At 40.0% G+C, this 14,358-nt stretch overlaps 1 protein-coding gene across 3 annotated transcripts in view; it reads right to left on the bottom strand.

The window, feature by feature from the left end:
* The window catches only part of NALCN (sodium leak channel, non-selective), a 250,021-nt gene that overhangs the window by 85,893 nt on the left and 149,770 nt on the right, over positions 1-14,358 (bottom strand). For all 3 annotated transcript variants that reach the window (XM_055802381.1, XM_055802380.1, XM_055802382.1), the window contains exon 15: positions 14,244-14,318. In XM_055802381.1, coding sequence (XP_055658356.1) covers positions 14,244-14,318 — 75 coding nt within the window. The remainder of the gene's footprint in view (positions 1-14,243; positions 14,319-14,358) is intronic.

The raw sequence follows: 14,358 nt of genomic DNA, 5'->3' as shown, positions 1-14,358 counted from the left end.
TGTTCCAAAACAATAGGTTATTGAATACAGTATTCTTGTTCAATACAACCTTCTTTGGTTCTTTTTTTCCTTTTTTTTTTTTTGTGTGTGTGCGGGGTGTGTGTGTGTGTGCTTGTTTGTTTTTTTGTTTTGTTAATGTTGGTAAAAGTGAAAATGCTTAAAGCTTCACTATTGCAGATGTTCAGGTTTCAGAATAATGCAGGCTTTTGCACTTTAAATCTCAGATCACAGATGGTTTGGGATGGATAGCTGTGTAACTGTGCTTTACTCCAAAACTTGAATTGTTTATGGTTTGGTTTTCATAAAAGGGAAAAGGGAGGTTCAAGCACTCTTTCAATACATACATATTCCAATACATCTCCCTCTTGGTACTCAGTCCCCTGATCTGGAAGACAGAGATAAGGAGGACCACAATGAAGTACATGAATGAAGTTCAGGAGTAAATGATTAGTGACCTGCTGTTCCTCTTAAATGTGCACAATTCTATGGGGCCAGATGGGATCCACCCAGGGGTACTGAGGGAGCTGGTGGAGGAGCTTGCCAAGCCACTCTCCATCATTTATCAACAGTCCAGGAAAACTGGAAAGGTGCCAGAAGACTGGAAGTTAGCCAGCATGATGCCCACCCATCTACAAGAACAGCTAGAAGGAGGATCTGGGGAACTACAGGCTTGTCCGTCTAACCTCAGTGCTGGGAACATTATGGAGCAGATCATCCTGAGCGCTGGGGGATCAAGCCCAGCCAGCATGGGTTTGTGAAAGGCAGGTCCTGCTTGACAAACCTCATCTCCTTCTGTGACAAGGTGACCTGCCTAATGGATAAGGGAAAGGTTGTGGATACTGTCTATCCGGACTTTAGTAAAGCCTTTGACACCATCTCCCACAGCATTCTCCTGGAGAAACTGGCTGCTCATGGCTTGGATGGCTACACTCCATGCTGGGTTAAAAGCCGGCTGGCTGGTGGAGCCCAGAGAGTGGAAGTAAATGGAGTTACGTGCACTTGGGGGCCAGTCACAAGTGGTGTTCCCCAGGGATCAGTACTGGGGCCAGTCCTTTTGATGTCTTTACCAACAATCTGGATGAGGAGATCGAGTGCACCCTCACTAAGTTTGCAGACGATACCAAGTTGGACAGCAGCGTTGATCTGCTTGAGGGCAGGAAGGCTCTGCAGAGGGACCTGGACAGGCTGGACTGATGGGCTGCGGCCGACTGTATGAGGTTCAACAAGGGTCAGTGCCGGGTCCTGCGCTTGGGTCACACCAACCCCACGCAGCACTGCAGGCTTGGGGAAGAGCAGCTGGAAAGCTGCCTGGTGGGAAAGGGCCTGGAGGTGCTGGCTGACAGCCAGCTGAACATGAGCCAGCAGTGTGCCCAGGTGGCCAAGAAGGCCAGCAGCATACTGGCTTGTGTCAGAAACAGTGTGGCCAGCAGGACCAGGGCAGTGATTGTCCCCCTGCACTCAGCACTGGTGGGGCCGCACCTCAAATCCTGTGTTCAGGTTTGGGCCCCTCACTGCAAGAGGGACACTGAGGTGCTGGAGCGTGTCCAGAGACGGGCAACGGAGCTGGTGAAGGGTCTGGGGCACAAGTCTTGTGGGGAGCGGCTGAGGGAACTGGGATGGTTTACCCTGGAGAGAAGAGTCGTCTCAGGGAGGACCTTATATCTGTCTACGACTACATGAAAGGAGGCTGCAGGCAGGTGGGGGTGGGTCTCTTCTCCCAGATAACAAGAGACAGGACAAGAGGAAATGGCCTCAAGTTGTGCCAGGGGAGGTTTAGACTGAATATTAGGAAAAAACTTTTCACTGAATGGGTGCTGAAGCATTGGAACAGGCTGTCCAGGGAGGCGGTGGAATCACCATCCCTGGAGGTATTTAAGAAGCACGTAGATGTGGTGCTTAGTGAGATGGTTGAGTGCTGGACTTGGCAGTCCTGGCTTAATGATCTCAAAATTCTTCTCTAACCTAAATGATTCTATGATTCTATGTTTTCTCTTTCCTAGCACATTACTCTTTAAAATTACTTGCTTTCCAAAGAGTTGTTTCCCTCTCAAAAGGAAAGCAGTTTATTTTTAATAAGTCATGCATGATTGTTGAAGAAAATGTATTTTGAATTAAGAATTTTAACGTGCTGAAGCTGCTACATGGCAGAACCAGGCCTCATCCCTTGTACAGCCCTAATCCAAGGCTGGTTTAAAACTTAGTCAAGTTAATCAGTAGGAGAATAGAGAAACAATCGATCACTTTGTATACGCAGGTGCTCCTAGAAACATAGGGGGTTTTTAGAAAAATTGGTATATGTGAATGGGAACTGCTTGTTCAAAGAGTAAGTGTGCTTGACGGATTGTGTGAGTTAAAGAGGTAGAAAGGAGATGATGATCTGAGGAGCATCTTGGAACCGAGGTAGAGACTGGAACCGAATAGATGAATCAGCTGGGACAGAGTCAGGTGATGGATCTGCAGAACTGCAAGACCAAAGGAAACCCCTAAACACTTGGGACATTGACTAATGATTTGATAAGTGTATATAAGCTGTGCTGCATCCCTTTGTTCTCTGCCACTCACTGAGGTGGTGGCCCAACTCTGAGTTGTGATTAAAGCAAGCCTAGTGGTACCCACATCTGTGTGAATTTTTCCTTTAACAATGATAGTACGGCGAGCAGCTCACAGACCGCTGTCTAGCTGCCATGTGAACATGTTTGTGAAAAATCATCCTTCTGCACAGGGAAATAAAGCCTTGCAGAGTCTTAGTTTATGTGCTTTCATTTTAACAGAGGTGAAAATAATTGCTTTTTGGAGCTCTCTTACAGTGTGCAAGTATATTTTCTCAATTCCCAAATCCACACTAAGAAAAAACTTTTATTTTTTACTGTTTCAGGCATCCCATTTCAATTATGCTTCACACCAGACCACCTAGACTTTCTTCCTTGACTGGAACCAGGCTCAGGTAGAACTTCTTGGCCTCAGTCATGGTACTGGAGCGCATAGGCTTCAGTTTGGCTGACAGATTTTGATTGATCTTTTCTCTATGACCAGTTCTGCTGAATAAATCACTTTGTTATCCCGCACCTCCTCAAAGCTCTCACAGGGGTTTAATTATGAATATTTCTTGACCAAAACAAAAGTAAGGATCAATGCAGAAATATTTATTCTTAGAAGGTCACAGTAAAAAGTTAAATAAAAATAAGCAGGACACTTAATTCAGGTTGCTTTCTTCATTTGTTCTGCTGACAATAATAGAAAAAGACAGCAGCAGGAGTGTCTAGCAGGAGCTATAAAAACAGCATGTATTTTCACTAGCTAGAAAACCAGTGAGCTGTTTTAGTTGTTAGACCTTCTTTACATGAAGAGATGATGAATATCTGGAGAGCAAGAGTGTATGCGAACCAAATTTCACAGCTTAGTATCTCAAAACAGTTAAAAAAGCAAACAAAAACTGGAAAGATATAAATATACAGACAGACTGCATTAGCAAACATCATGAATGTACACTCATGAGGTCAGCAGCAAAACCTTAGTCTTTCCTTGCTGTTTCGTCTGATCCCAAGAGAATGACAACAAGCCTGAAAATGAGGAAAAATCTGCAACCATCCCCAACACTGAAAATAGAAATGTTACGTGTGAGAGAGACAAAAGAATTAATGGAAGATTATGTTGCAGATCTGACTTCTGTAATTAGTTCTGGAAAAGATCAGTCTACTTCTCATTTTTATCTCCCTGCCAGTGTGATTTCAATATTGGAATCCTAGTTTGTGTGAAAGCTTTCCCTCACATCACAAATTTGAGCAATAAGTATATGCCTTGGACACAGAAACACTGATAATCAGTTGTCAGAAGGATGTTTTAGTCCAAAAGCAAGTAGTGATCATTCCCAGAGCAAGAATCAACTTTAAAAAGGAGAGACACTTTGCAAGTTTTCAAGGAAACCAGTGTTGCAACTGGGAATTTATGGAGACGCTTTTAATAAATGGATGGTTGTCTTGCAAATTTCAGCAATGGAAGGATGGGTAAATTCCTTTGACAATGATCGTGGAGATGTGACCACAGGCAGCAGCAAATGTATGACCTAATGTAAATAAAAGACTGAACTAATTCATCTGGGTATGAAAGAAAAAGAACCAGTAATTGAGAAAATGCAAATCATCATGATGATGGCTGAGAGGAGGAAGGTGCCAAGCATACTGGCAAGAAGAATACTGGAGCATCATAGGAAATTAAAAGAATAATAATAAAAAAAACCCCAGATATTGATGCAGCAACACTGTTAACATATCATTGCAGGGAATGTAAAATACATAATCCTCAACATCAGTAGCAGTGCAATGACAGCCTTATTCTCTGGGGAAGCAATTATTTGTATCTTTGACTACAAAAACTTAGTAGGATACATTAAAATGTGCAAGAACCACATATCTGGCATATTCCTGAGCAAATGGTGAATGTCTGGTTTCACACAGACCACATTGCCTTTTCCTGTGAGCACATTTTTTGTTCCACAAGTGAGCCAGGTCCTGTATTTCCTTCTGAGCCAACCCAGGTGGAAGGTGGGAAACTCTACAAAGATCCTGTTGGATTCACACCATGCACCTTTAGAAACCTAATTGAAGTGCCAGTGCCAGGGACCTGCTATTTTATGAACCTAAGTTCACAAACGAGGAATTCATTCTCTGCTGTGAGTCAAGAGATGGAAGAGCTTTGAATGTTGACTTTTATCCTTCTTTCTTGCCATTTTCATCCAAGTCCATAACCTAAATTAGGATCCCAACCTAGGAACTTCAGTAAGATGCCTAGCATTACACACTGTGATTTTGGGCCTCAGTAAGCACCCGTATGATTAAATGTCAATGAAACATAGGTTCCTAATTCATTAAAGTTGCAGAATCATGTCATTTAACTTTACCCATTGAAAATCAGGCATTTTGCCTAATTAGTTGCACAGACTCCCTCTGTAACAGAAAAAGACTATACCGAGTCTGGATGGGATGAGTCATTCCCTGGAGGGTAACTATGACTACAGGCAAGCACAGACAACTAGTTAGACTACATGTCTAACTTTTTGCATGGCTAACAAGGTAACATGAGTCCCATCCTTCCACACTTTCGAAAATTCCAACCTTTATCTAAAAGAATGAGATGCTTTTTCCCTTGTATATAATTCTTACAAAACTTGAGGATAGTTGCTTCTAAACTTCTAAGTGTTGGATTAACTATAAAAGCACTAAAATTTTTGTTATGCTGCTTACTGCATAAGCACACAGAATTCTCACGATTTATTTTTCCAGTGTATGTCAGAAGATACTTTTACTTCTTTCTTAAAAATAACTGTATTTTTTTAAGCACACAAAGTTTTTTTTATTCTTGGAGATTTCTTTTACATGCATTAAAAATGTGAATCAAATTGCTCTGAGTTAGACATGAGAAGCACAGATACTGGAAATATTTTTTAACTGCACCAAAGTAATAATTGCACAATCAACAACTGATTGCACATAAAATTAAGATCAAAGGTACAAATTGTGCTGCTTCTTTCCAGTTTACAGACAAACAAAACCGAATACTATAGCAATCACAGAATGGAAATTTTATGTTTGCTCTGGGGATGTAAGTTGGAATTGTTTGACACGTGAATACTGCTTTAGTTTAATAGAAATTTCAACTCTACAAGCAACTGAGTATCTGTGACCCTCCTAAAATTAACAGGATGCTATGGTGATCAGAGTCCTGCAACACTGAAATAATATTTTTTTCTACTTATTATAAATGCCTGACTTGAATCTCTTACCCAAATTAACTGTACTTTCGATAAAAATGTAGGACTTGGCACAATCTCTTTAAAGACTAACTCACTTTGTCTTGACTGACATTAACCAAAATTTCACTTATGTATTCTTGCGTGAAAGGGGAGCACTGTCAAATTCATATTTAGAATATTTGTGCCAGAGTTATCTTGAACAATGTTCAGAAAATGTCAGATACTCTCTCTTTAGATAGTGTGAGGCCAAAAGTTTCATTATAAATCAAGGATTTTCTAACCTCAGTACATAGTGAAGGAGCAAAAGTAACTGCTTAGTGAGAAAAAAATGAAGTGTTAATTGCTCTGTTTTGCTGACAATAAACCCAGAAAAAACAGGGTAGATTTTAAGACCAGAGGGATTAACACCTAAAAATGAATCCTTTTTTTAAAAAAAAGAAAAAAAATGTTTTCAAGAGCTCTGTACCCTGCTGCTGTAGTTCCAGACAACTTGGTGGTAGTGGATCCCAGCACAGAACTCCCCATGCCCCCATCACCACCACCACCACCACCAAAAAAAGAGCATTACGGAGCTAGATTCTGTCGTAGTTGTGCCATTTTTGATGGCAGCCAGCTCCTGATTAACTTTCTTCTACCGCAATTCTTCTACTGCTCCTTATGAGACAGATTGCCTAATGGTTTCCTTTTATGCTTTTGCTGTGAAAGTCCTGTCAAGACCACTGTTTGTCGAACTGCCTCTTTGCAAAGCTTTTAAGCATTTCAAACCCTGAACCGCTGGCATCAAATTGAGCTGTTCAGACATTAACTGCTGTCAAAACAAGAATCTATCTCAATGGACAAAACCAGCAAAGAAGCTATCGCTATCTCCAAGCTTCTTTCTTTAAGAAACTTTCTGTTTTCAACATCAAATAGCTAAATGTGACATATAAAAAAGAAAATGAACATGGGAATCATACATCATTTAGAAGCACAGAGGCAAAATAATTCTAAAGGCAGGACTTGTGTTTTCTTTTTAAAGATATATACTGTAAGTAGATACATATACCTCTCCAGCCTCCTGCATTTGCTACTTTGATACAGATTCAGAGGAAAACACCTTGTATATATTTTGGGGTGTGGAGCAGAATTGGAGGGAAAGGAGCATGTACATCTGACAGGTACCTTCACCGGTGAGTAAGAATTTCATTCAATTAGAAGAATAATGTCCCTACTGCATACTCTTGTTTATTCTTCCAAGAATTTCTGTTGCTGTGTAGTAAGGCATGTATTGGGAAAATATTTTTAGTAACGAATGCCATCTGTACTCATGTTGCGAGTGTGCGCTATTGAGCACAGGCACCACATGTGTGATATGACAGAAATCTGATCTTCCTTAAGGGAATATTCCTTTGAAGCAGCAGAACTACATTTATGTGAGATCTCAACAGTTTTAAGCGGATCAATGTTCCTGATTGACTTGAGGGGCTGAAGCGTTAGAACAGAACTGGGAACTTATGTATGAACCCAGAGGTGTCACTTCTTCAGCTTTGATTCTCCAGTAGTAGAATAGGTTCACAATAATCCTGTCTAATATAAGATGTAAGATAAACCCTCCAGAGTTTGTGAGATACGCTGGGGTTGTTACCATAGGCATAAGGCAAATCAAGAATGTTTTATATCTGAGTACTGTTAAAATTAAATATATTTTAGGAGTGGAATTCCAGGAAATGGGACTATAGAAGTAAGATTTCACAGCCAAGGTAGTTGGTCACTGTTTATACTCAGAGATGTCTGAGATGCTTGCTGTTTCCTTTGTGGAACTATAACTCAGTAAAGCGGCGCCACATACGGTTTTAGCCACCAATGGGTTCATCCTTCTGCTGTCTGCCAATTGCTTCTGAAGTCCATGCAGATTATGGAACATTACGGGTGTAGGAATGAGTGCACTGAGTTAGATCAAAGGTTCACCTCACCAGTACCCTGTCTCTTAAAAGGACCAGGAGAGGGTGTCTGAGGTATAAGAACAGATCAAATACAGAGTTAATTTTATTTCCTGCGTGCTTTCCTACATTTGACAACCTGAGGCTGAAAGCTACATCTAAACTATCAGCCCTTATGGGATTTTTATTCCATTAATTTTTCTTAAAAAAACCAATGTGATTTGATAGAGTGCCCTCTCATTTTCTTACAGTGGAGGAAGTAAAATAGACTTCTCTTACTCAAATTCTCACACCTTTTGTGATTTCATATAACACTGTCTTAGTCTCCTCCTCAGCCACCTCATCTACAAGCTGCACCTCTTCTAAGTTCATTGTATCTTATTTTTAAAAATATGGTGTGATTTTACCTGTATGCAGTATTCAAAACATGGAAGCATCATGGATGTATATTGCAGAACAGTAATGTTTTCACTTTTGTTTGCCTTCTGTTTTGGTAAGCACTGAACTGACATGATGGTGAATATTTACAATGATACAAAAATCTTTCTGGACTGGTGGTAGTTTAAAGCCTACACTCATGCATCTAGTTGGCTGACTATGTGTACTTATTGACATTACATTTCATCTGACATTTTATATCTCAGCCACAAAACACAAGAACTTCACAGTCAGCTTTAATTTTGCATGCCTTTAGTTACTTTGCACCACCAGCAAACTCTCACTTCACTATTCACTCCCTTTTCTAGGTAACTTACGAATATTGAGCAGCAAAGGTCCCAGCCAAGATCATCATGCACCTCTACTGGCACCTTTCTTCTATTATGAAAAACAATCATTTATCCCTACCTTTTGTTTTCTATATTTTTGTCATTATTCCACAAATATTATTAAATTGCATAAGCTTAGAAGGGATCCACTCTGTCTGGTACAATGGAAGCTGGGATATACACTTGAGAAGTAGTGTCATACAGGTGTCACTGCTGTAAACAACAAACTATGCTGCAGATGAAATAAAGATGATCCACACAGCTAGGGTGGCTTCAGGATAACATCACAGTTGCCTTCAAATTTTCTTGTAGCCACCATACTAATAAAATGTATGTCTCTAAAAACTGCCCTCCAAAAATATCTATTACTCTTTAGTGATTACAGAAGAAAACCTGCATGGATAATTCACAGAATCATAGAATCATCTATGTTGGAAAAGACTTCTGAGATCAAGTCCAACCATTAAGCCAAGTCTGCCAAGTCCAGCACTAAACCATCTCACTAAGCACCGCATCTACGTGCTTCTTAAATACCTCCAGGGATGGTGATTCCACCGCCTCCCTGGACAGCCTGTTCCAATGCTTCAGCACCCATTCAGTGAAAAGTTTTTTCCTAATATTCAGTCTAAACCTCCCCTGGCACAACTTGAGGCCATTTCCTCTTGTCCTGTCTCTTGTTATCTGGGAGAAGAGACCCACCCCCACCTGCCTGCAGCCTCCTTTCATGTAGTCGTAGACAGATATAAGGTCCTCCCTGAGACGACTCTTCTCTCCAGGGTAAACCATCCCAGTTCCCTCAGCCGCTCCCCACAAGGCTTGTGCCCCAGACCCTTCACCAGCTCCGTTGCCCGTCTCTGGACACGCTCCAGCACCTCAGTGTCCCTCCTGCAGTGAGGGGCCCAAACCTGAACACAGGGTTCAAGGTGCGGCCCCACCAGTGCTGAGTGCAGGGGGACAATCACTGCCCTGGCCCTGCTGGCCACACTGTTTCTGACACAAGCCAGGATGCTGCTGGCCTTCTTGGCCACCTGGGCACACTGCTGGCTCATGTCCAGCTGGCTGTCAGCCAGCACCCCCAGGCCCTTTCCCACCAGGCAGCTTTCCAGCTGCTCTTCCCCAAGCCTGCAGTGCTGCGTGGGGTTGGTGTGACCCAAGCGCAGGACCCGGCACTGACCCTTGTTGAACCTCATACAGTCGGCCGCAGCCCATCAGTCCAGCCTGTCCAGGTCCCTCTGCAGAGCCTTCCTGCCCTCAAGCAGATCAACGCTGCTGTCCAACTTGGTATCGTCTGCAAACTTAGTGAGGGTGCACTCGATCTCCTCATCCAGATTGTTGGTAAAGACATCAAAAGGACTGGCCCCAGTACTGAGCCCTGGGGAACACCACTTGTGACTGGCCCCCAAGTGCACGTAACTCCATTTACTACCACTCTCTGGGCTCCACCAGCCAGCCGGCTTTTAACCCAGCATGGAGTGTAGCCATCCAAGCCATGAGCAGCCAGTTTCTCCAGGAGAATGCTGTGGGAGATGGTGTCAAAGGCTTTACTAAAGTCCGGATAGACAGTATCCACAACCTTTCCCTTATCCATTAGGCAGGTCACCTTGTCACAGAAGGAGATGAGGTTTGTCAAGCAGGACCTGCCTTTCACAAACCCATGCTGGCTGGGCTTGATCCCCTGTCTGCATATACAACTTTGTAATGTAGTATTGAAGTGGGATGAATTATATCCAGGTGTTTAAATCTCTGTAACATTTTTAATGAACTCCTTTGCTTGCAAAATCTATTTCAGGGAACAGGTCCTAAAAGCATAGAGTAAGCCTAAAGTCGAGTAATCAACAAGGTAAAATGAGTTTCTTTGTACAGAATGAAAGCATGGGATTTATGAAAGTTTACAACATCCTGATAGAAAACAGGAAAACATAAGAAATAAAGCGATGTGAAGGAGGGGACAGAAAACTAGACAAGAACACCACATATACAGGCTTTTATACTAATAGTAGAACCCTAAAAAATAACATGATTGAACTATAATTCCTGTTATTAAAAAACCCACAATGTTGACACAGAAGATGTCTTAGAAACTTGGTAGAAGTAACAAGCAGTAGGATGCTACAGAATCAGAATATGCAGAACCAGGCAACATATTATCTAGACTGACAGTACCCTGCACTAGTGAAAAACTGGTGCTATCTGTTACAGAAAATCTACAGTCAACAAAATGAGGAAGGAAAATGTATATACAAACAGCATAGGATCCCTCTGTATTGAAACTGCATGCCTAACTGGAAGAAATATTCTGCATACATGTAAATGAGGATTAGAAAGTAATTTAAATATGCAAAGTAGAATGCAAGGCCTAAAGACAAGTAGTAATATTAGTAGGAAGTCTTTGTTTACCTTTGCGTATGTATAGGAAACCTTTGCGTATGTATAGGAAAGGGTAGAAGAGATAAAAGTTTTACTCATAAGTGACTCCTCGCTGAATTATACAGTCAGAAAACTCCTAAGTGAAGAAGCACCTCATGTTTTAGTACTGAGCAAGATGTAGTTCATGACATAAATAGCAAAAAGCTATTCTGCAAGAGTGATAAAAATGCTACTAAATTCACAATTTTTTTGCAAAGGTCAAAACCATCTACTATACTGAATTTCAATAATAAATAAATTATATAAAATCATAAAGCTTTTGAAAAGAAATTTAAAGGAACAGCCAAATGACAGAAACTGGAGGGGGTGTTTATGGAGTAACTTAAAATACCTGTTTTAGAAGAACCAAATACATCTACCACCTACAGAAAAATTTCAGGAAGGTCAAAAAGGCCAGCAATGTCAATTGGCATGCAAAGAAGGCTTTTAAAAGCAAATGGATATATTTCAGTAAGGAAAGCCATATGCTAATGAAAGAATAGATAAAAAAGAATAAATTCTGGCAATTTTTTTATGCTACTATAATAGGGCAGATAATGAAAGATTTTGAGGGATGACTTTCTAAAGAAATAAAATCTAATAAGGAAGTTTTTAAGAACACACAGAAAGCAGTGAGATCTGCAGAGTGGTTAAAAGAGTAACAGACTATTAATCAAGAGTGTTCAGAAAAATAAAACCAAAGCAAGAAAGCAAAATAATAGTGTTGACCACAGAGGAGGTCAAAAAAAACCCTAAACTGTGCTAAAGACTAATCTCCAACAAAAGTATCAGAAGAAAAGCTTTTGGAAGATAACTGACACAAGGTCAATTTGGTACCCTCCAGTATCTGGTAACACTCAAGACTTCTAAAGGATCTCAGATGTAGCAATGCTGACACACTAGTGGTGGTGAATAACTTGTCACCTAAATAAACTCAGTAGTTAAGAGCAAGGAAAGTGGCAAATGTGACTAACTTCAAAAAAGGGCTTCAGGATGGGGCATGGAAAATTAGAAGCTACTTAGTCTGACTTCTTATCTAGGCAAATTGAGAGAAATGTAGTACCAATAGAATTAGTAAACACGTGGAAAATATAACGGGAAAAGTTAACACAGCTGCTGTAAAGGAAAGTCATGCTTCACAATCTTTTACGAATTTCTAAAAAGAAACTCCAAACTTTATCATAAAAGGGAAAAGAAATCAAAGAAATCCTTTCAGTTTCTTTTTAACTTTGGGGTAACAGTTTATGGAGAGGGTGGAGAAGACAGGAATAGAAGACAAGGAAGTTAAGATTGTAGCTGATAGATTTTTTTGTGCCCAAGATCAATATCCACATAACTGATACAACAAACACCACAGAAAGGGGCCTCATGGGAAGGTAAGCAGGATAAACCTCGTACCTGGAGGTTAAGTAGAGTGTTAGGGCTAGTCAGGATTGCTGCAGAGGATCAAGGTTATTGCACAGACAGAAGGTGAAACTCCTTCTCACTTGACCTGAGCTATCATGGCAGACACAGAGGAGAGGATGAGACATGTGGCAGAGGATGGGAAACATACTGCAAATGAACAGAGCTGTAACAATACAAAAAATGATTCTGTCCTTAAACCAGCTGAACGGTGAATTGGAAAAACAGATTCTATTCCTGTGTGTGCCTGTGGTGCTAAGTAAATAACTTAAATTAATCTTTTACAAGTTTTATGTTTGTTCTAGATACTTCCAAGGGATACCATAAAAACGTCAGGAAGGAGATATACAGTTTTGTCTTTGTAGCAAAGCCTGAATGCTGTGCAATAAATAATGCACAGGGGTCACACACTGTACAATAAAAAGAAAAAAATATTGATTAGTGGCTTATTAAAGTGAACTCTCTCTATTCTCTGCACTAAATGAGGCCAGAGATTTGGAAAGAATATTATGTAGAGATGTAATTAAAGCCTGAATTATGATGTATATCCTTAACTAAATTTGCATTGGCAAATTTAATTCTAAAAGTTTACTAGCTTTTAAATACATTATTTTACAATGTTACTTATAATCTACTAGTCATTTCATATATTTTTGCTTTGATTTATACATATTTAAACACATCTACTGAACCAACATGAATATCAAGTGTTTACATATCATTTTACATTTTAGAGTACATTTCAAATATTAACTAATTAGTCCTTTCCCAGTAATCTGAAAGATAAGTAATGTTATTTTTCTTATCAAGTGCAAGAAAGGGAATTATGTCATAATTAAAAAGGACACAGGCCAAAAGGGATTATTAACTAGGTGCAATTTCTGGCCTAAACATATTCTCCTTTCTTCCCTGAAAATCATTTAGTATTTCATCATCTCAAAATGCCCTGGGCCTCAAGGTTTACAGCCTTTAAAGGCAGGGAAAAAATGCAAACATGAGGATGGAAATATTTTCAAGAGCATTATATTTTCACCATTTTCAACCAATCAATGCCTTTAAAATTAACAGGTTGAATTATTTGATTCCTCCCTTGAAACAACATTCAACTTTTAGCTATAGATGGCAAAAATTTTCATGTGGAGCAATAGAGTTCTATTTCTTTATAGAAATGGTCTTGATTACAACAGAATAATTAACCTCACAATCCTCCTTCTTGTAGACCATTTTTTAAAGTGCAAAATTCAAAATACCATATTGAATTAAAAACTCTTTCTGCTTTATCTTCTGAGATAAGACAACCAATATTTCAGTATAATAGCACACAGTCATTATCAGCACTGAATCAGAGATACCATCACATTTACCCCACAGGAAACCTTTTCTGTTCTAGACACTTAAAATTTGCTCTACATGATTGTCATTTGGGTTTCAAGCATGAGAGAATGGCTTCTTGGTAATCTTGGTTCCCAAATCTGCAGAATCAATCAAGCAAGTTAACTTCACCACCACTTAGCACTCACCTAACACATTCAACCCAGTCCCCTCTACCATTCCTGTGTGTGGACACTTGCCAGGACTCTCCCCTGCAGTGGTGCTACACTGTGCTCATGAAGTATCATGCAGAATGACAGAATGGTTTGGGTAGGAAGGGACCTTTAAGGTCCCTTCATCTAGTCCAATCCCCTGTCAAGGGCAGGGACATTTTCCACTAGATTATAAGCAACAAGATGACCTAGCTGTGATTTTAAAATTATTTTAGTTAATGACTATCAAAATTGACTTTCATCCAATATTTTAAACCAATTTCTAAATCTCTTTTACAGTCTCTTACTTTCTACCTCACATAGTGTGATGGTCAACCGTCCTAACAAAATACTGCTATTCTCTTCAGCATCTACTGTTTGTTCATTTTGATGAAAATGTTTCACAACTTCTATCACAGAAACACCAGTAAAGCTTTATTGAAACCACTTTCAAACAACAAAAACATGTTCTTACTTGTTTAAGTTTCTTCAGGTCTTCATCAAGTTCCAAGTTGTCCAAAATAACAGCAACAAACAAACTAAGTAGAATCTACAAAACAATTGCAAATTACCTGTTAAAGCTTGCCTTA

This window comes from Falco peregrinus, chromosome 4, assembly GCF_023634155.1.
Source record: "Falco peregrinus isolate bFalPer1 chromosome 4, bFalPer1.pri, whole genome shotgun sequence".
Taxonomy (NCBI): domain Eukaryota; kingdom Metazoa; phylum Chordata; class Aves; order Falconiformes; family Falconidae; genus Falco; species Falco peregrinus.
This window is presented reverse-complemented; position numbering and strand designations above follow the sequence as displayed.